Source organism: Lycorma delicatula, chromosome 4 (genome assembly GCF_047948215.1).
Source record: "Lycorma delicatula isolate Av1 chromosome 4, ASM4794821v1, whole genome shotgun sequence".
Lineage (NCBI taxonomy): Eukaryota > Metazoa > Arthropoda > Insecta > Hemiptera > Fulgoridae > Lycorma > Lycorma delicatula.
This window is the reverse complement of record NC_134458.1, coordinates 32,986,992-33,006,698: the sequence shown is the minus strand read 5'-3', so window position 1 is coordinate 33,006,698 and position 19,707 is coordinate 32,986,992. Positions and strand designations below refer to the sequence as shown.

The 19,707-nt window shown below is 27.9% G+C and overlaps 1 protein-coding gene across 8 annotated transcripts in view; it reads right to left on the bottom strand.

Moving 5' to 3' along the window:
• Positions 1 to 19,707, bottom strand: part of Itpr (Inositol 1,4,5,-trisphosphate receptor) — a 256,216-nt gene that overhangs the window by 183,656 nt on the left and 52,853 nt on the right. For all 8 annotated transcript variants that reach the window (XM_075362620.1, XM_075362616.1, XM_075362622.1 and 5 more), the window contains exons 13-15: positions 18,315 to 18,616; positions 14,436 to 14,514; positions 11,793 to 11,968 (exon numbers count right to left, since the gene is read on the bottom strand). In XM_075362620.1, the coding sequence (XP_075218735.1) occupies positions 11,793 to 11,968; positions 14,436 to 14,514; positions 18,315 to 18,616 (557 nt within the window). The remainder of the gene's footprint in view (positions 1 to 11,792; positions 11,969 to 14,435; positions 14,515 to 18,314; positions 18,617 to 19,707) is intronic.

Here is a 19,707-nt window from a genome sequence, read left to right as displayed (position 1 = left end):
ATAAAATAAATCTAAAATAAAATAAAAGACTAAACACATCAATATTTGCCATTACCTCCAAATTTTTTTATTATTTACCTCTAATTAAGTCTAATAATTAAAAAGAAAACAGTATTAAAAAAATGGAAGCAAATATATTATCATAAAAGCAAGCATCATCAAGCTGAATAACTAGCTAGTCATCACGGCTAGAATTACAGTTGAAACTTAACTAAATTCAAAATGTAAGAAACAATAAAAAAAAACCTACAGCAGTTGTAACAAAAAGCTGACAACAGTTGTAGAAAATTCCTGTCACGTGGCTAGAGCTGCATTCCAGGGGGGAAAGGAAAGGGAAGAAATAGGGGGAAAGGGAATATGGTAAAAAGGAAAGGGTGAAAAGGAAGGGGGAAAAAGTTAAATTTTGTGAAGTTCCATAATGTTCATTTTGTTAATGTTTTATCAAACTTTCAATTGTGTCCATTTAATATATATATAGTGAAATATAGCAATAGTGAAGCATTGCCGGGTCTGCTAGATTTTTAATAAAATTTCTATTAAAGTTTTTAATAACATTTACCTTAAAGGATACTGTAGTCAGTTCAAATTTTGTTAAGCATAGTAAATGCAATGTATATCAGGGAGTCTGAAATTACAGGCTGTTATTGGGCTGAGCCTCAAACTCATTCCTTTCAAATTTGTTTGAAAAATGTCTGTTTGATTGAATTCAATGGTAATTATACTTCAGTTTAAATATTCATGCATGTTTTTCTTCGGAAAAAATTGTCACCACATAATTTCCAAGTCGCCTTCTGTATCCAATACAATTATACCAAAACTCAAGCTTTTAAAAGCTTTAACTATGTTTTTCACATAATAAAAATATACTCTTCAAAAGTTAATGCATAAGTGAATATCTACTATTCAATAAACTGACTGTAAAATCAAATACAAATGCTGTTAGACTAAAAATGCCCAAAAAATACTTCTGTAAATATTCAATAATTTTAATTTTTTTACGGATATAAATATAAATAAAACTAACTTAATTTATATTTCCATGAATCAAATTTCAGACTTGGTTGTAAAATGGCTACCAGTTATACTTAACTCAATATCATAACAAATTCACTTGTTTTCTTAATAGTTTTAACTTTCACTGATAATTGCAGAATAATTAAAATTAAGTAGAAATTAAATACCATATGTGTATTGCAAATGTCACAATGAAAGGTGGGAGTATCAGGTAAAAATCCTTAATTATCATAAGTACTAGTAGATACAGCAATTTAGTCCAAGAAAAGGTTTTTTATGAACAACCAATAAAAATAAACAAACCATTTTTTTTTTTGTTTTTGAACTTCATTTGTTTTTTTATTTTTATTTTTTTAAATAAGTTTACTGTTCCATTTAGTTAAGTCTGATAGGTTTTTTCTTGTCTTTTCCGTTTTTTATTTGATTTTTTTTTATAATTTAGTTAATTGTACTGTAGTGGATAATCACTATTCAATCACTAACTCATACATAAACTTCAAAGGTATAATCGATTTAAGTATACACATCCACATTCATATACATGTAAACTTTAACACATAAAAAGTGACTACTACTAAAATCATATATAGAATTTTAATAAATTAATTTTCAACGATAAATGAAGAATACTTGAAGGATTCTACAACACCGTGCCAAAAATTTAAGTCAAAATTTATTGAATATGAACTGCGCAAATACATTTTATTCTGTCTCCAGTCAAAATATGCATCAGTAACAAGCTTTTTCATTGTAAATTTTCAATTAGTGCAGTGACAAAATCTAAATATAATTATCTCTAAGTCTGAAAACCTAGTAAAAATATCATATAAGCGTAAAATTCTGTTTGAAAAAGATTAATTCATGAGACTATGCTTTGCTAATTTTGGCTTTTAGGAATGAAGCCAAAAACAAACCTCAATCTTTAGTGCACTGCCTGACAATGACATACGTCATTTAAAGATGAAGTATAATATGACAACCTTAAAATTTTAACAATGAAAATGTAGAAAAAACAATAATGGTGATTAATATTTATGTTCTAATATTGCTTATATAAAAATGTAATGACTACATAGAAGCAAAATTTTTATGAAACATATGACTAATGGCAGCATCATAACAATATATCTACCCCAATCAATCCAGTTCACTCATTTCTCATCAAAAATAAAGTGGTTATAATCCCAACAAATCTGCTTTTTAGAACAAACACTGTGTTTGTGCAGAAGCACAGTAATCATTTTATAGTTTTGAAGGGTACTACTTAACCTTCAATATGGTAAGCTATGATGATATATATGATGTAAGCCATTCCAGATTTTATATGTTTGGTGACAAGAGTCTAAGCAATAGCTGATTGAGGGTTTACCTATTCAGAGTAAGATTGATTGCTATGTAAAGAATAACATTACATTTGCTTTTTAGTTCTCTTTTATCTACACAACTAATTAATTGGTTATACCTCACTTTTCAACTATATGTGAACAATAAGCCACATGCTAAAATTATATACATCCGTTTTTATATTCTGTTTTTTACTTTAATAATCACTTCTGAATAATTTGCTAATATAGATTTAAAAAATGAAAAACAAATTATTATTTAATACATATATATTTTAATATTTTATGAAATATAAACCATTAAAACATAATAATTAGGTAAGTTATACTTACCATATTAATTCAAATAATTGATTTTCACGGGATCTGCACCTTCAGTTGATATTGAATCCCATAATTACATTAAAACATATTTATAATTTGTTGATATCGTTTTCTTTTAAAAATGTTGAAAATTATTATGGATGTATATGCAAATTCTGCTGTTCAGTACTGGAATATTCCAGTGCTTTGCATATATGCCCTTAATAATTTTCAAAATTTTTAAAAGAAAAATAATATCAACAGAATGACAAAAAATATTATATATATATATATATATATATATATATATATATATATATATATATATATATTGTTTGAGGGAGACAGTCTTATAAAAACTGCAACAGATAGAAGCACTTGTATAAATTAATACACAATTATATTATATTTGAATTTTCAATATATATATATATATTGAAAATTCAAATAATTCATCAAGATGAAACTTGATAATTAAATGTGCTAATTAAATTCAATATTAAGAACTTAACCACCAAATCACAGTAACAGATGGTTGCGTTGTTCACATAGATTTTATGATTATTAATAGTGTTTTATGTTTTCTAAATTTTAAGTTTTTTAAATATTTGTTTTATATAATTATAGAATTTGTGTTACAAACTAACGATACAGAATCCCTTGAAAAGTCCACTATTGGTATTAGGTATTTTAAGTATTATCAGTTACTGTGTTTTGGTGATTGTTTTATATACAGAGAGTCTGGAATTCTAGAACAAACTTATAACTTTCAAATTTGTTTGAAAAATATGTTTTATTGTATACAATGGTAAACTATACTTGAGTTTATGTATTCTTGCATGTATTTCTTCAAAAAGACTTGTCCGAGCACATAATTTTCAAGTCAACTTCTATATATATATATATATATATATATAAATTTTTTCATTACTGAAATTAATCTTTTTAAGATTCTTATTTTTCCTCTGTACTGTTAAATTATATTAAATAAACCACCAAATACAGAATATTGAGATAAGACATATCTTATCCTAATCTTTCATGAAATTACTTTTGCAGGATCCCACATCCTCATCATAATTGAAATAATTCCGTTATTGCATAATAAAAATAATGAAAATTGTGTATTAATTTATACAAGTGCTTCTATCTGTTGCTGTTTTTTAAAAGACTGTCTCCCTCAAACAATGTCTGATGGTTTATCAAATTGAAATCTTGTTTGTATTTCTTTACGTAATACTCTTCTAATTGAATTAATTTGTAATCATTATTAATTTTTAATATTTCTAAATTTGTGTTAATATCAGAAATAGAATTTTTATTGTTTATTAGATGGTCTGCCATAAAAGTTAAACCTAATTTTTGTAATTTCTATAATGTTCAAGAAATCTAGTTTTAAAGGATATATTTGTTTGACCTACATAAATATCATCACAATTATTAATTTAATTTTAAAAACACCACACAGACTGTTTATTTTATTATTGGTATTTTTGTTTTTTTAAATATTTTATTATGTTATTAGGTTTGTGTGATGCTTTAAATATTTCTTTATTGTATTTTTTAGTAATGTATTCAATGATCTTATTAATGTATAAATACTTTTCGTATATTTTTTCATGCTTTTGTGTCATTATATATTGGTTGTAAGGAAGCTATTTTGTTATTGTGTTTTGACAGCTGTTTTATATAAATATTATTAATTAATTAGTAGCATATCCATTTTCAACAGCTATATGTTTTATACTGTTTATTTCATTATTTAACTTTTCTTTGTTATTATGTATTTGATTTCTCTATTAATCATATTTGTATTTGTTAATTTTATGAGACCAAGGGTGATTTGATTTTTTATTAATTATTATATTACTAAAATTTGGGTTTTCTATATATACTGATGTTTCAACTTGGCTGGCCTTGTTTATTTCAATATAACATCTAAATAAATTAACATTCTATTATTATCTATTTCAAATGTGAATTTTAAATTTTCATTATAAGAATGTAATTTGTTTAATATTATTTAATAATGTTTGTTGAATAAAATTTAAATATATATATATATATATATTTTAATTCTGATAATTCATTAAGATTTATTGCAATAATCATTTATATAGATAAAACCAATAAATCACTTATAAAAATATATATAGAACATTACACAGCATACAAAAACAAAAAAAGAGGTATCTAATGTAGCTGTCCTATTGTATTATTAGAATATAAACATATTATTACTGATTATAAAAATAATTTAGAGATTTCAAAAGTATATAATAATTACAAAAATAAATATACTTATAAAATGATGAACCACCAGATCACATTTTAAGATGTTGATTTTATTAAGAGACTTTAAAATAACAATCTAATGGTTGGCAATAATGACAATAGAACAAAGGAGAATACTAAGTTTTAAAAATTACATCATTCCAGTACTGGACAGCAAAATTTGCATATGCATTCATAATACTTCAAAATTTCAAAACAAAGAACAATGTAAAATAACATTTTTTTTAAGAGAATTATATTATAATGTAATTATAGAACTCAATACCAACTGAAGATAAGGGATGCTGTGAAAATTGAATATTGGGAATTAATATGGTAAGTTTAACTTATCTAATTACTGTGTTTTGGTGGTTTACATTTCATACAATATTACATTTTATTATTAACACAGTGGTCAATATGTTAATAAATTATTTTAATTTTAAAAAGAAATATACATATGTATAAATATTTTTTTTAATATATTTACTTCTGCCTGTGCAGATTCTGTATTATTTAAACAGCTTTTTTTTTAAATTATCCTAACTGTAGAATGATAAAAATTACGAACATGTATGAGTAGATGTCATATTTTTATTGCATAATTGTGTAACTCGGTTTAAATTAAAAGTTGGCCATCATTTTTTTTTCATTTTTAGTACTTGAGTGATTATAACATATTAATTATAAGTTTTCATAGTTTCTGATATAAAGAATAAAGCTTTAATATTTTATAGTAATGGTTTACTCTTCATTAATTATGTATTAATTTAGCTCTCCTGCGTATGTAATGGATTAAGGTAAGTCATCCCACTTTATTTATTCTGTACTTTGGTTGATCTAATAAAATAAATACACTGTACATAGTACAGAGGAGTATGATTCTTAAAAGAACTGATTTAAACAAATAATATATTTTTATATATATATATATTTTTTTACATTTTTTAAATAATCTATATATGCAAAATATTCAGAAGTAATTATTAAATTCATGAAAACAATATATAACTGGATGTATATAATTGGACATGAGGCTTATTGTTACAGTTGTTACTGTGTATATATATCTGTATAGAAAAACAACAGCATTTAACCCTGCAGTTGGCTCATCTATGAATTCTAAAAATAATCATATTAAGAATTTAATGATAGTAATAACATCTCTTTTTATTTTTTGAGTACATCTTACCAAATTAATAAGAGTGATGACATAAAATGGTAGACTGTTTACAGATAAGATTTATAAAAGAGTAGGGAATATATTTTTTTTTTTTTTTAAAGTAAAGTATGTTTTTAAATGTAAAAAAGAAAGCTGAAATTTATTATAGCCAAAAAATTGTAAATTTTCTTTATTTTTCCACATAATCACCAGTAACTCCATGCCTTTTTCATATTATTTCAACAAATTCCTTATTCCATTGATATAAAAGTCCAATGCTTGTTTCTTGAACCCATTAGTAATATTATTCTTCAGTTTGCCAACATTTTCAAATCACTGCAATCTGAGTGATTTCTCTAGACGTAAGGATAAGTGGTAATCACTTGGTGTGAGACTGGAGTTACAGGACAGGATAGGATGTTATAAAATTTCTCAACCAAATTTTTTTCAACAACTGATCAGTATGAGCTGCTGTGCGAGGATGGGTGTTATCATGCAATAGCACCACCCCATCAGATAAGAAACCACAGTTTTAGTAAGGATTTTCTGTACATATCAATATTATCAGCTGCTCCAGAAAATCAATCAACAGGATGCCTATCTTATCCTAGAAAACTGTGACCATGATTTTGGAACAGAAGTTGCTTGCTTAAAATTGTTTGCTTGAATCATGGTGCACAAGTGATCTCTGTTACCACAGTTAATAATTTCAAAACTAACTTTACTTTAAAAATGCACCTCTGGATGTAATGCTTATATGCAGCTTGCAGGATAAATATATATATATATATACGAGGTGCGACAATAAAGTAATGAGACTGATTTTTCTTTGCAAGATGTGGCAACCCTGCAGCTTGAGTAGGCACACCATCTTTGACCTTGGTCTATAAGCTACTTCTAGTCCAAGCAGCACATTGATGCAACTGCTCAGTCGTGAGTTGTGCTGTAATAAGTGAACACGTGTTTGTGTCCCTCGTCACAGCTCTTTGTACATCTTGTGTTGCTTGAAAATGGTGTCTCTTGACCGCCATTTTGACTCTTGGAAAAAGAAAAAAGTCGCACGGAGCGATATCTGGTGAATAAGGTGGCTGTGGTACTACTGAAATTTGTTTTGAGGTTAAAAATTGCTGTACTGACAGAGCAGTATGGGATGGCGCATTATCGTGATGCAGAATCCAATTATCAGCAATGTTGGCACGGACACAAAGATCTCGTTTACGAAGCCTTTCTAAAATTTCTTTGTAGAAATATTGGTTAACTGTTTGTCCAGGAGGCACCCACTCTTTATGAACAATTCCCTTGGAATCGAAGAAGCACACAAGCATGCATTTCACTTTTGACTTTGACGTGCAAGCTTTTTTTGGTCTGGGTGATCCGTTTGAGCACCATTGCGAACTTTGGCGTTTTGTCTCTGGATTGTATTGAAAAAACCAACCTTCATCACCAGTGATAACACGGCTCAACAAATCTGGATTGATTTCAGTTTGCTCTAACAGATCGGCTGCCACATTTTTCCGAGTTTCTTGCTGTTGTTGTGTGAGATTTTTGGGGACCATTTTTGCACAAATCTTTCTCGTACCAAGATCTTCAGTTAATATTAGACGAACCGTTTCTCGATCGATGTTGAGTTATTCTGCAATCATTTTCACGGATAATCTTTGATCAGATCGTATGATTTCATAGTCAAGTTGACATTTGTCCGTGAGGTTGATGGTCGTCCACTGCAGTCTTCATCTTCAACATTCGTTCTGCCTTCACTAAAAATTTTATGCCACCGAAAAACTTGAGCTCTTGACATAACCTCCTCTCCAAAAGCCTTCTGAAGCTTGCCGTAAGTTGTCGTTGTGTTTTCACACGATTTAACGCAAAAAGAAATGGCATACCGTTGCGCAATATTTTGCGGTTTCATTTCTGTGACGAGAGACACAAACATGTGTTCACTTATTACAGCACAACTCATGACTGAGCAGTTGTATCAATGTGCCGCTTGGACTAGAAGTAGCTTATAGACCAAGGTCAAAGATGGTGTGCCTACGCAAGCTGCAGGATTGCCACATCTTACAAAGAAAAATCAGTCTCATTACTTTATTGTCGCACCTCGTGTATATATACATATATATATATATATATATAAAACAGATTTAAAAATTAATTAATGATGACGAATACATATGGCACCTTTTCAAAATAATTTTTTTTTAAGTACTAGAAAAATAAACCTTTAAGTTTCCATTTTAACAGTTCATACGTACATTTTTGATTATTTATCATTGTGCATTGATTATTTATCAATTTTTCTAAAATACAGTAATCATTTTCAAAATGCAAGAATTAAATTAACAAAAAGGTAAGTCATTACACATAAAAACCTTTAAAAAAAAATTAATTTTTAAACTTTTACATGGCACATATACATTTTACTCCCAGTAATGCAACACTTTCAGGTGCAAGGTTTAAAGCAGAAAACAACCGATAAATCAAAATGTAAACTAGTTTTAACTTTTTATTCAACCAGTTTGAGAAATTTACAACTGTTTCATATCACATTCAAAACAACTTCCCCAAACGATGTGTTAAAAAGTTTTAAATCAGACACTTCGAACTTCTATTTCCAAAAATACTGAAAAAAATAAAACAAACCCAAATACAATAAAATCTTGATTGTCGGAACCAAATGGGAGAAATCGGTTTGGTTACCAAAACGTTCCGATAATTGAGAATTTTTAAAACCTTTAAAATAAAGGACTACATGGTTAGAAAACCTTGAAAAGAAGCTTTTCAATATTGATTTTAGAAAAATGGATAGTGAGGGGGAATGAATTATTAGTACCGCAAATATGGTAGGCCTATCGAGTATACAGCAGTAATACCACATAATTAATACTGTATACAGATACAGAAGCCTTTTGACTAAAAAAAATTCAGACAAATACAGCATGTTCTTTATTTTGTACTTACCATAAGACACCAAAGAGGAGTTGCAAATGAGAAATAATGGTACTATATATAATTTCATAAATCACTATTTATTAAGAAAACAAAAAAGGAACACAAACGCATTTACGATTTTAAAATCTAACCTAAAAATTCAATTTTTTAACAAGCTGAAGTAGTTAAGAAGATATAAAAAGTTAGATAGTATACTGAACTTTGCATGTTAAGAATAAAAAAATTAATAAATAAATTTATATGAATCTTTTTTACATCTTGCTAATCACTGTCATCTATCATTTGATGTAACACCATTTCTAGATCGTCACATCCATGTTTTTTTTTATTAGCTGCAATTCCCAAAGGCGTAGATGCTTCATCACCTACCAGCCTTCTAGTTGGATATAAGAATTTTGTGGAGGAAATCATTAATTTTTTTCTATTTCACTGCCTTTTTTTTGTTTTTCTATAACAACAGCAAGAAAAGATGTATGAGTGGTCATAGAATTCGTAAAATGAATTAGATTTCACAATAAAATCAAGAATGTCGTCGACTCAACCTCTAACATTTGACATTTTCTGTAAATTTTCTTCCTTAATCACTTATATCGCTCTCGGTATCACAATCTTTGTTATTTTCCTGAATTGCTATCATTTCATCTGCTATCTCCTTTTCACTAACGACTTGCATTCTGGGATCATCTTCATAACTCTCAAGACAGTCTCTCACATCATCTTCAGTCACATTCTTCTCTCCAGCTTCTTTTAAAGTCCCCATAAAAGTCCTACACTTCTAATTGTTGAAAATCTATCTCCGTTTCTGTATTGGTAAGCAGTTTTTCCAAGGAAGAGTTCTAATTTTAACAGATTTCCAGGCTTCTAAAAAGTTATAAACAGCAGATCTTATGTAGTAAGAATCAATGTTTTTCAGTATCCACTCCCCGTGGACGTCATTAATAATTTCATCATAATCTTCTTCCAAAATAACACTTCATCAAAGTATTTATTTTTGGTTTGAAACCTATACACTTCAGGCAGAAACTTTTCATGAAATCAAGATGAAAAAATTCTTTGCGTAAACTATGCGTTTATTGATGTGTAGTAATGAACGGGTATTTTATTCGTCAAAATAAGATCTTTCAATTTTCGTAGTTTTTCCCGAAATGGAGCTATGCTTTCTTTGTCCGCGCTTATCCAAATTAATAATGCTAATTCTGTGACGCTTTCATAAACGCCACAGCCATCTGCCACTCGCCTTAAAATTTTCTATTGATAAGTGTTCCACAAACCTCTCAGCAGCACGCTTTAGTTCAGTACCTTGAATTAGAACTCCTGCACACCTTTGCTGTAGATACCACTTACAAACAGCATCTTTTAGATTCGCATTTCCAGTGCGAAAACTTTAAAAGTTTTTTTTAAAGTTTTACGGATTCTGAGAATTTTTTTGACTTCATGAATCCATTTTTAGGAAAAGAGCTTTTATTTTTTCCGTGCTAGATTTTATACCTAAGATGGTACTTTTCCTATCCCGTATTAAGCCATTACACTTTTAGATGGTGCCCCACGATCTAGGCTTTCAGCTAAAGTAAGGACAACACACTTCCTCTTTGTTTTGTCACATTTTAAATTAAAAAATGTAACAACTCAACAAAATACAGTCTTGACTATTGAAAATTTGTTCTTTATCACATGCAGTAAAATGGTAAACAAATAAAAATGTCATTTTACATTAAAAACCTAACCTACTGAATCACACACCAGTAGCATTACAACACATAACCTTGTGAAATGTACACATGTACAACACTGTTTATACAAATACAGTATGTACAATATAGATAACAAAGCATGCACAAGTTTTACACCGTACATCCATTCATGTCATGACACCATGACATGTCATCAATATTACAGACAAGAGATTCTGGCTGACTAGACAATATGACTGACTTAAGATTGATTGTTATCCGGTCTATAATGAACTTATGAATCATCATACAAAAAACCTATTTCTTATCAGTTTTCATTTCCTATTACAGAATACTTGTTTACAGAAATAATTTAAACAAAATTTGTTTATTAAAACCCATACCTATACAATTTTTTTCATGAAGATTAGGCGTACACAAATTATAAACACACAGTGCAAATTGTGTGGTGGCCTACGTCATATCATTATTTCTGAGAATTAAAAGGGAATCAGAATATGTACTGTATTATTTTATAGCTCTCTTTGTTAAATAAAGAGCAATAAAGCATCATTCAGAATCTAATATGCCCAGAAGCACAGTATTACAAGTAGACCTATATATGCACAGTAGCAGTTCGGATAATCCGGGGTTTCCGATAATCAGGGGTTTACTGTACATTATGCATTCATTATTCACTATTTCTAGTTTATCATGGAGAAAATGAGATGGTAAAAATACTCCCATCCCTCTTTTCAATCATTTGTGAGGTCAGTGAAGAAACTATTCACCTGATTAATGGTGGCGCTTTCAGTCTCTAATTACAAAAGAAAACTAATTTTGCCTCACTTTTGTTGATTACTGCAGTTAAAGCCAGACAACATCTGCTAAGCACTAAAATTTTCACCTCTTTTACACATTAAAAATCTCTTCTCTCACCTCATGGCACCTAAGTACTTAAGTGCTAACCAATGCTTTCTGTCTATCATAACTTCAGATAATCAATAATTCAATACCATTTCTAATAAAATTAATATGACAACAGATAATAGCAGTAAAAAAGGTACTCCTTCTTACTTTAAAATTAAATCTATATCAAGATTAGATGAAAGATTATTTAAAGCAAGGTACTGGCGATTAAGACACATGTTGGAAAATAAATTCAATTGATGTCTATAATAATCTAGAAGTGCCTGCTCTTGTCTTCCACCTGACTTAGCATCCCTTGAAAGTACAACAATTGACCGTGACATCTGAAAAAAATAATAGAGCAAATTTAACAATAGGCAGTTATAATCATATAACAATATCTTATTACAGAATTTATTCGATTTTTTATAATCTTTTATTCATAATTTCACTAGCTTTATAAAACAAGAATAAATTAGATTAATAAAACAAAAATTCATTTACAGAGAGACAATTTGAGAACTGTGTTGGTAAAGCTCTATAACTAAAGAGGGAGAACCTACAAAGAAATCTTTTGATTCGCCAAATCCTGATACAAATCCATCCAAAGTCCAGCATTTTTCATCCATCATTCTGGCATCATCAATAAAAAGAAAAGCATAACAAAAAATGTGTATAATGAGAGATATGTCTGTTGAGATTAAATGAATAAATAAAATAACAAAATGATAAATAATTTTGGATATAGCTGCCTTCAGTAAATTTATGAACTAGCTTAAGCCAAAACTATTACATTATAGGCGTGATCTTTAAAAAGCTAATATAATAAAATCTAATCTTGTTCTAATACTGAGCAGCATAACCATGAAAGGGTTTGAATTACCAACTTTATAAACAAACATGATAAAACATGTTTAAACTTTTACAAAAGTAAATTCAAAAATATGATTCTCTTTGTAAATATATAGAAACACACTCCCTAAAGATTTTTTTCAGAACTATGATGCAGTAGTTTCTACCTAAATGGTACTATAAGAAGCGTTGTTAATGGTGCTTATCTTACAAATTATTAGGAAACTTGTTCAATGTATGGTCAAACAGTACACTTAATATGTTGTTATGCAAGATTAATAAGCTGTTTTTACAAAATTTGTTAAGATTTAATATAAGTATCAAATTGTTCAAGACTGACACTTGAACAAAACAAAAGAGCACTAAAAGTTGTGAATTTAATAGTTTAAAACTTCTAGATTTTATGGAAAGCAGATACGCATCCAGTTTTCCCAGCACAGTATTTAATATAGTCATTATTGTTTGGGTTCTCATACATGTATTTTTACAAGTCATGGAGTCTTGGGTACTTTGTTTATAGTTCTGAAAGCAGGACAGTAACAATCTTTCACAAAAATTCTGGCAATTTTGTATAAATACAAGTAAGCTTCATGTATTTATTTGCGGCTAGGTATATTTATGATTTTTTTGTTCTTTATTTTATGTAACATGATACCTAAAATACAGTATAAATTCAATAACATAAGATATGCATTTTATTATACTATGTCCTTCATTACACTTGTCTATAAGGATCATAGACCACACAATATGTGTGAAAAAGCTGTTTTTGTAATGTGTAGATGCGATATGGATAAGTGTATCAAACGTGATGAGTTTTATAGTACATAATATAAAGATGGGCTTGTAATCTAAAATGGATATAGTTAGTAAGGTTCTCACTTTGCAATGGATTGAAAGTTTGGGTATAGTTTCTTATGAATGAGAAATATACATTTTCTTCCATTTCCTTTGCATAGGAATATAATGCCATCAACATCAAATTTTTTTTTTTTTATGTGTATCAAATGTTTTTCTTTCAGTTAATGATGGTGAGACCACCATTAAGTATTGCTTCAGAGAGTACTGCTAGTATATTATTTTATCTACATTTTTTAAATTATGTAATATACACTTTTTTTTCAAAGTATTGTAAAATGAGTTACAAATGGAAAAATCCATTTGTAAGCCAAGTTAAATAACACAGTATTATTTATTCTATATGAAATTTTTTTTTTGTCTTCAGTCCTTTGACTGGTTTGATGCAGCTCTCCAAGATAGTTATATGAAATAACACTTTGATTTTACGGTTTGTGTTAAATTTATGATTTCAATTACATTTCCTAATGGTGTATTGTTTTAATATTTCTAGAATATGGTGATGGTTTCTTGCACAGACTTGTTAGTGCAAAGATTAGTTATGTAAAAAGATGTATGTGGGCATGAGTGTATCTTTATTATTGAATAATAAGTTAGTATTCATTCTTTAGTATGAATTATTGTTAACAATCTACTACACAGAGTTTGAAAGTCCTAAATAAAAAAAAGAGTAATCTTCACCAAATATATCACCAGCCTTGGTAATGTGGTAAAACATCTTAGTTCAATGAATAAAAAATAAAAAATATAGATTTCTAAGAGCAAATATCATTAAATATTTATGCTAACAGAAATTTGTGTGGCTCGTTTGGAAGTTTTTTTATAATGTCCATAGAGAAATTTAACTCAGACATTAATAATCAACTGATCAATAGTCATCTCCTATTCATGAACATAAATTAAATGTTTGTTTATATAAATGCAATTGCATCTGCGGACACATTCAAATTTCAAAACTTCTTGCTAAAATACTAATCTGTTATTTCAGCAATTAATGATAGTAAATGTAGCAATGATAAATTCTTTATGCAATTTGGAGAAAATCTTTATTAAAAGTGAATTTTTTTATGAGGCATGACCATTTACAAATATAAGACAAACCTGACGATTATTCCATAGTAGAACAACTTCATCTGTTGCCTGAGATATATCATCACCGTGTAAATTTGTTCTCATCATTCTGTAAAAATAACAAAAATAATAAAAATTATGAAAAAAAAAATAGTGAGTAAAAAACAAAATTTAGGAAAATATATATAAATAATAAATAAATGAGCAAAATTATAAGTAAATTCTTAGAAACTAACAATAATAAATTATGGCTTTAAAAAGTGAACCCTCAAACATGCATGGACTGGAAACCTGGACATATAAAGGCATGTATGATCTCCTCCGAAAAAATTATATTTTACAATTTTTTAATGATCAATTCACCGCACCAGATTAAAGCTTGTGTGTGGGCACATAGAGTGCAAATTTTTATAGTGTATGAATAATCCAATACCTGATCAGATTCAAACCCAGGGCATTCCAGATGAAAGGCTGAAATGCTATCACTTTAATTTGTAATTTTTCTGATATATTATCAGTAAACTGTGTCTGCTGTTTTACTATAAAAACTATGAAAATCCACAGAAAAAATAAAAATAAAACCACTTAGTTTCATATAATAGTTCAGTAACATAGATAACATGCAATAAAAATAATATATGTGATTGTAAAATTATAAATATAAATAAAAATACATAATTTTTCTTCAGTATCATGCAATCATATAAATCAACTAGACATGTACTCAACATAAGGTGAAAAAAGCAAAATATACATCCCCTTGCAAAACTTCAGATTAACAATAAAAACATTAGATGATACATTTTTTATTAATGACTAAAATAACTAACAAGTTTCTAAATAAACTGAACGATATAGAATTGTAACTGATTAATGAACAAATCTTTGAAGCCAAACAATGAAAACATGCCCATTATAGTTCATAATCAAATAAGTGACCCAAGTTATGCTCAAGCTTCAGTGATAAAAACAGAACTTGCAAGCATACACTCACGCTCAAGTTTTGACATGTCAAATTGTTAATATTATATTTTATAAATTAAATAATTGCTATAAATAAAGCAAGCTAATGGTCAGCTGTATACATGTGACCAAGTATAATGTATATAGAAACAATATTAAAAGCATTGAACTGGTTGATTTTTATGAACTATAACACAATAAACATTCCACTAAATAAAAGTACATAATATAAAGGCAGCCTATAAGGAAACATGACAAGTAGAATGCAAATTTTAACTGTAAAAATATCAAAGTTTAGTATAATAAACACTGACATCAGAAATAAATAAAAATTTAACTACCAGTTAAAAATCAATCTAGCAATAATCTAAAACATTAGACATTAGTAAGCATCAATACATAACAAAGCAGTAGATAGAAATTAAACACCTTTATTGAGATAACTTGCAGAAAGTTTTAGGAATGCAACTGAAAAAATCAGTTTTCAATAAATTACACTGTCTGATTTTTTAGCAAAATCAGACTGATATTTACATCATTATAACAAACAGTTATGCATAAGACCATTCAGCTTAATAAATACTGCTTACTTAATTCCCGATGTGGTGGTAATCATCATTATTTTAACTAAACTGATTATATCAAAAATGTTACTCATTAACTTCGAGTTCATAGAAGTTTACACGGTTTTTAAAATTAAAAACTGCAAAGTAAACTCACTTTTTCTAGGACTTTTTTACAACTAAGATCAGAGTAGTAAAAAAATATTTTGTTTAAGAGCAACAGTATTACAATATTTTGAAATCTTACATAATGACAGTTTTCTTTAATAAGATCAGCAGCTACTCACTTTATGTGTTTTACTATAATTTATATATTGTTATGTTATTTTTATTAGGTTTTGCATTGTTTTACTAATGGCTATGGATAAAAGTGACATTGCCAACATGTTGGTAAATGCTAATAACTATGGTTGTCATTTTTCAGACTCAGAAAATAACAATTCGTTCTGACTACAATAACCTCATATAACATACAAATACTCCTGAGATCGAAGCGATCATTAGAAAACCACTTCTTAAATTCTTCAGTTGAATTTTCAATATAATTTTACTGACTACTATTGTGAATACTACAAATGAATATTTTCCAACAAACATTTTACCACTGCTTAGTGCATAAGATATCCACCAATTTATATCCAACTACAAATTTTGAAATACAAATAATTAAATACAGAATAAATTATACAGTTTGGTTTAAGCATATTTTAATTTAAATGTTATTTTGTCCATCCCTTATTTGGCATAAAATTCACTTATTATTGTAACAATAAAATACATTTTTTCATGAATCTTAATAAAAAATTTAACTCATTAGGCTTAATCAGCATTAAATTTCCTTTAAATAATAAATACCTGAAAGAATTAAGTTTCTTTGTGGAAACAGGCAAAATTCAAGTCAGGTGGATTAAGAATTCACAGAACATTGAATTAAAAGTGTATGGAGTAAAAGATCTTTAATTTTTAAAAAAGCAAAAATGTAACCCAAATAAACTGTAAACATACTAATTATTAATTATGTGATTTTAGGAGCAATATGAGTTGAAGTTTTTTAATAAACTTTTATGACGTATATTTGTCAAAGTTATCTCGCACATACAATAATTGGACAGAATATTTTTTCTTTATACCTTTAGCTGTTTTGATATTTAATGAGTAGAAGTAAAAGCACAGGGGATAATCTGAGTGTATGTAATGAGAAAGGTAGCAACTGAAGGTATAGCAAGGCCTATAATTATATATATATATATATATATATATATATACACGTTATCAACATATCACTATTTCCTTTCACTGGCCACATCCCCTTAACCCCTGCTGAGTAATTGTACTAAGATAACTTGACAAATACAATTCATATCAGTTATATCCTAGCAACTACAGTCAGAATCACTAAAGCTTACATCTGAAGAAGTATACACTTTTAAATCTCTTTGAGTAAAAAGAGAGTAATCAATAACTTTAACTAATGAACTATTTTATTTTTATTGTTTACGTACATGTAAGATTTTACTCTTTCTACATTTTATAACTTAAATATCTGTAGTTTTACAGCATAAATAAATTTCATACAGCACTATATGACTCCAACAAGACTCAGACAATAAAGGCAAAAGAAATAAAGAGACTAGTCATTTTGAAGGGTGCACTAAAAAGTTATTGAAAATTCAGCAAACAATGAGATCAGCAGCGATGAAGTACTTGGAAGAATATGAGAAGAAAGAGATGAACAGGAAAGATTATAAAGTGATACAGACTTATTGGCTTCATCTTAATATATGAGGGAACCGGCAAAATGAATATTTCCCCCCTTTGCACTGCTTATAGTTGTTTAACACCCTATTGCATTATGTTGTTTTACGTCTGTAAAATCCCTATTGAGGTTAAAAGAAAGATAAGTGATACATACACATTAAGACCAAGACTCCAATATATACTGTAATAATGAAGGATTTTCTTACAAAGAAAGGAGGCAGAAGGCTCAAAAATAATCTACATGGAGAACAACTGCCAAACCAACCTACAGAATAAGAACCAAAGATCTGTAATTCTTAACTTTATATCTGCCAACTTGTAACTCACTCACTCTATATATATATATCAAACACATTGTAGCATGTTTTGATTAAATTTTTCATCTCTTATGGATCTGCTCATTTTGCATGTTATTCCTGAAGCAGACTTCAGTTTCTTAAAATGCTACTCTTTAGAACCAATACAATACACTGTTTTATAAATTTTTCTTATAAAATTATAAAATGTTTATCTTACATAAGTTGGACTTAAAATAAATTCCTTTACACCATCAGAAAAGCCACATTACAAAATATAGATAACTAAAATTAAAAAAAAATACAATAATAACAATAGTATACATAACCTAGTCTCAATAAGTATATCTGAATTCTTTGCACTAAGTACACTCTTGCAAATTAATTCTTGTGTGATAGCAATCGCTTTCTTATTTGAAATGCATAAATCAGAAAGATAGTCAAGAAAGCGTGATTCCCAGTCATGCATATTCTTGCGCACTAATCCGACAAATGTTTCGATTTCAGCAGCAGTTATATGCTTCTCCAAAAGTTTTCTATTATTATGAAGCAGTGCAGTAATTGTATCTTCAGCCAGAATATCATAACCTATTTGTTTTTGCATGAATCCAAAGTGCTTTGCAATATACTCCTGTATAAAAAATAAATATAATGTAATGTTTCATTTATGTGAAAAATTATTAAGCAAACTAAAATATAAATAACAAAACAGAAATTAACTTATTACAGAGCAATCACATTACTTCAAAACTACACTTATCTAAATTTTCCATTAATTCAAACGAGACCAAAAATTATGCTAGTTAACAAAAACTCCTGCAGAGCAATCAGTTATAATTAATTAACAGGTGGCTGTGTTTTAATCATTCAATGTTAATTAACCCAAAGAATCAGAATAATTCAACTGAGATCAAAACAAAATTCAAGTGATTAAATTAAATTATGAAAAGTCTTATTTTTCATCCTGCAGCCCGGTCTAAGAGAAACAAAATGCAATGTTGGTAATTTAAATAACAGAACATGAAAAAAATCATATAATCTAACATCATCTTGGGATTCAATTTAACTTAACATAGCTAAAAATCCTCTTTACCAGAGAAAGTGAAAATAAAGTTACAGAAAATACTGAGTCAATAGTCCACTTAGTTAACTAAATTCACCAAAATAATCAATTAAATTAAAATGAAATCACAGATTATCTACATAATAAAGAAGAAAATTCAATAGTAAATTCAGTAGAAGAATTACATAGTTCTGAAAGACTGATAAAGAATTAATTATCAGTACATTAAAAAGCTGTGATCATAAGAATTAAATGAATAAAAAACCAAACCCTATTGACTGCATAAAACAGCAATTTCCTGATTAAATTCCTACAAAGAATGGTCATTTGGAAAGAAAATATGAGTGAATATGAAATATTAGTTATTGAAATAACATTTTGGAAAACATAAAAGTAACTTTTTTTGGATACAATTATAACACTAAGAGCTCAAAGATAATCTTTTTTTCTATTATTACATTTCATATATACAGTCTTTTACACAGCTTCCAAGTTATGTAACCAGAATTAACACCCTTTTTAGTATCAAGGAATACAACTACTTATTTGAAATGTTCAATAATCCAAACTGCTTTTGTATTAACATAATAATATAATTAGTTTAGATTAATGATATTGCATTATATTAATAATAAATGATTTACTAAAATAACAGCAGG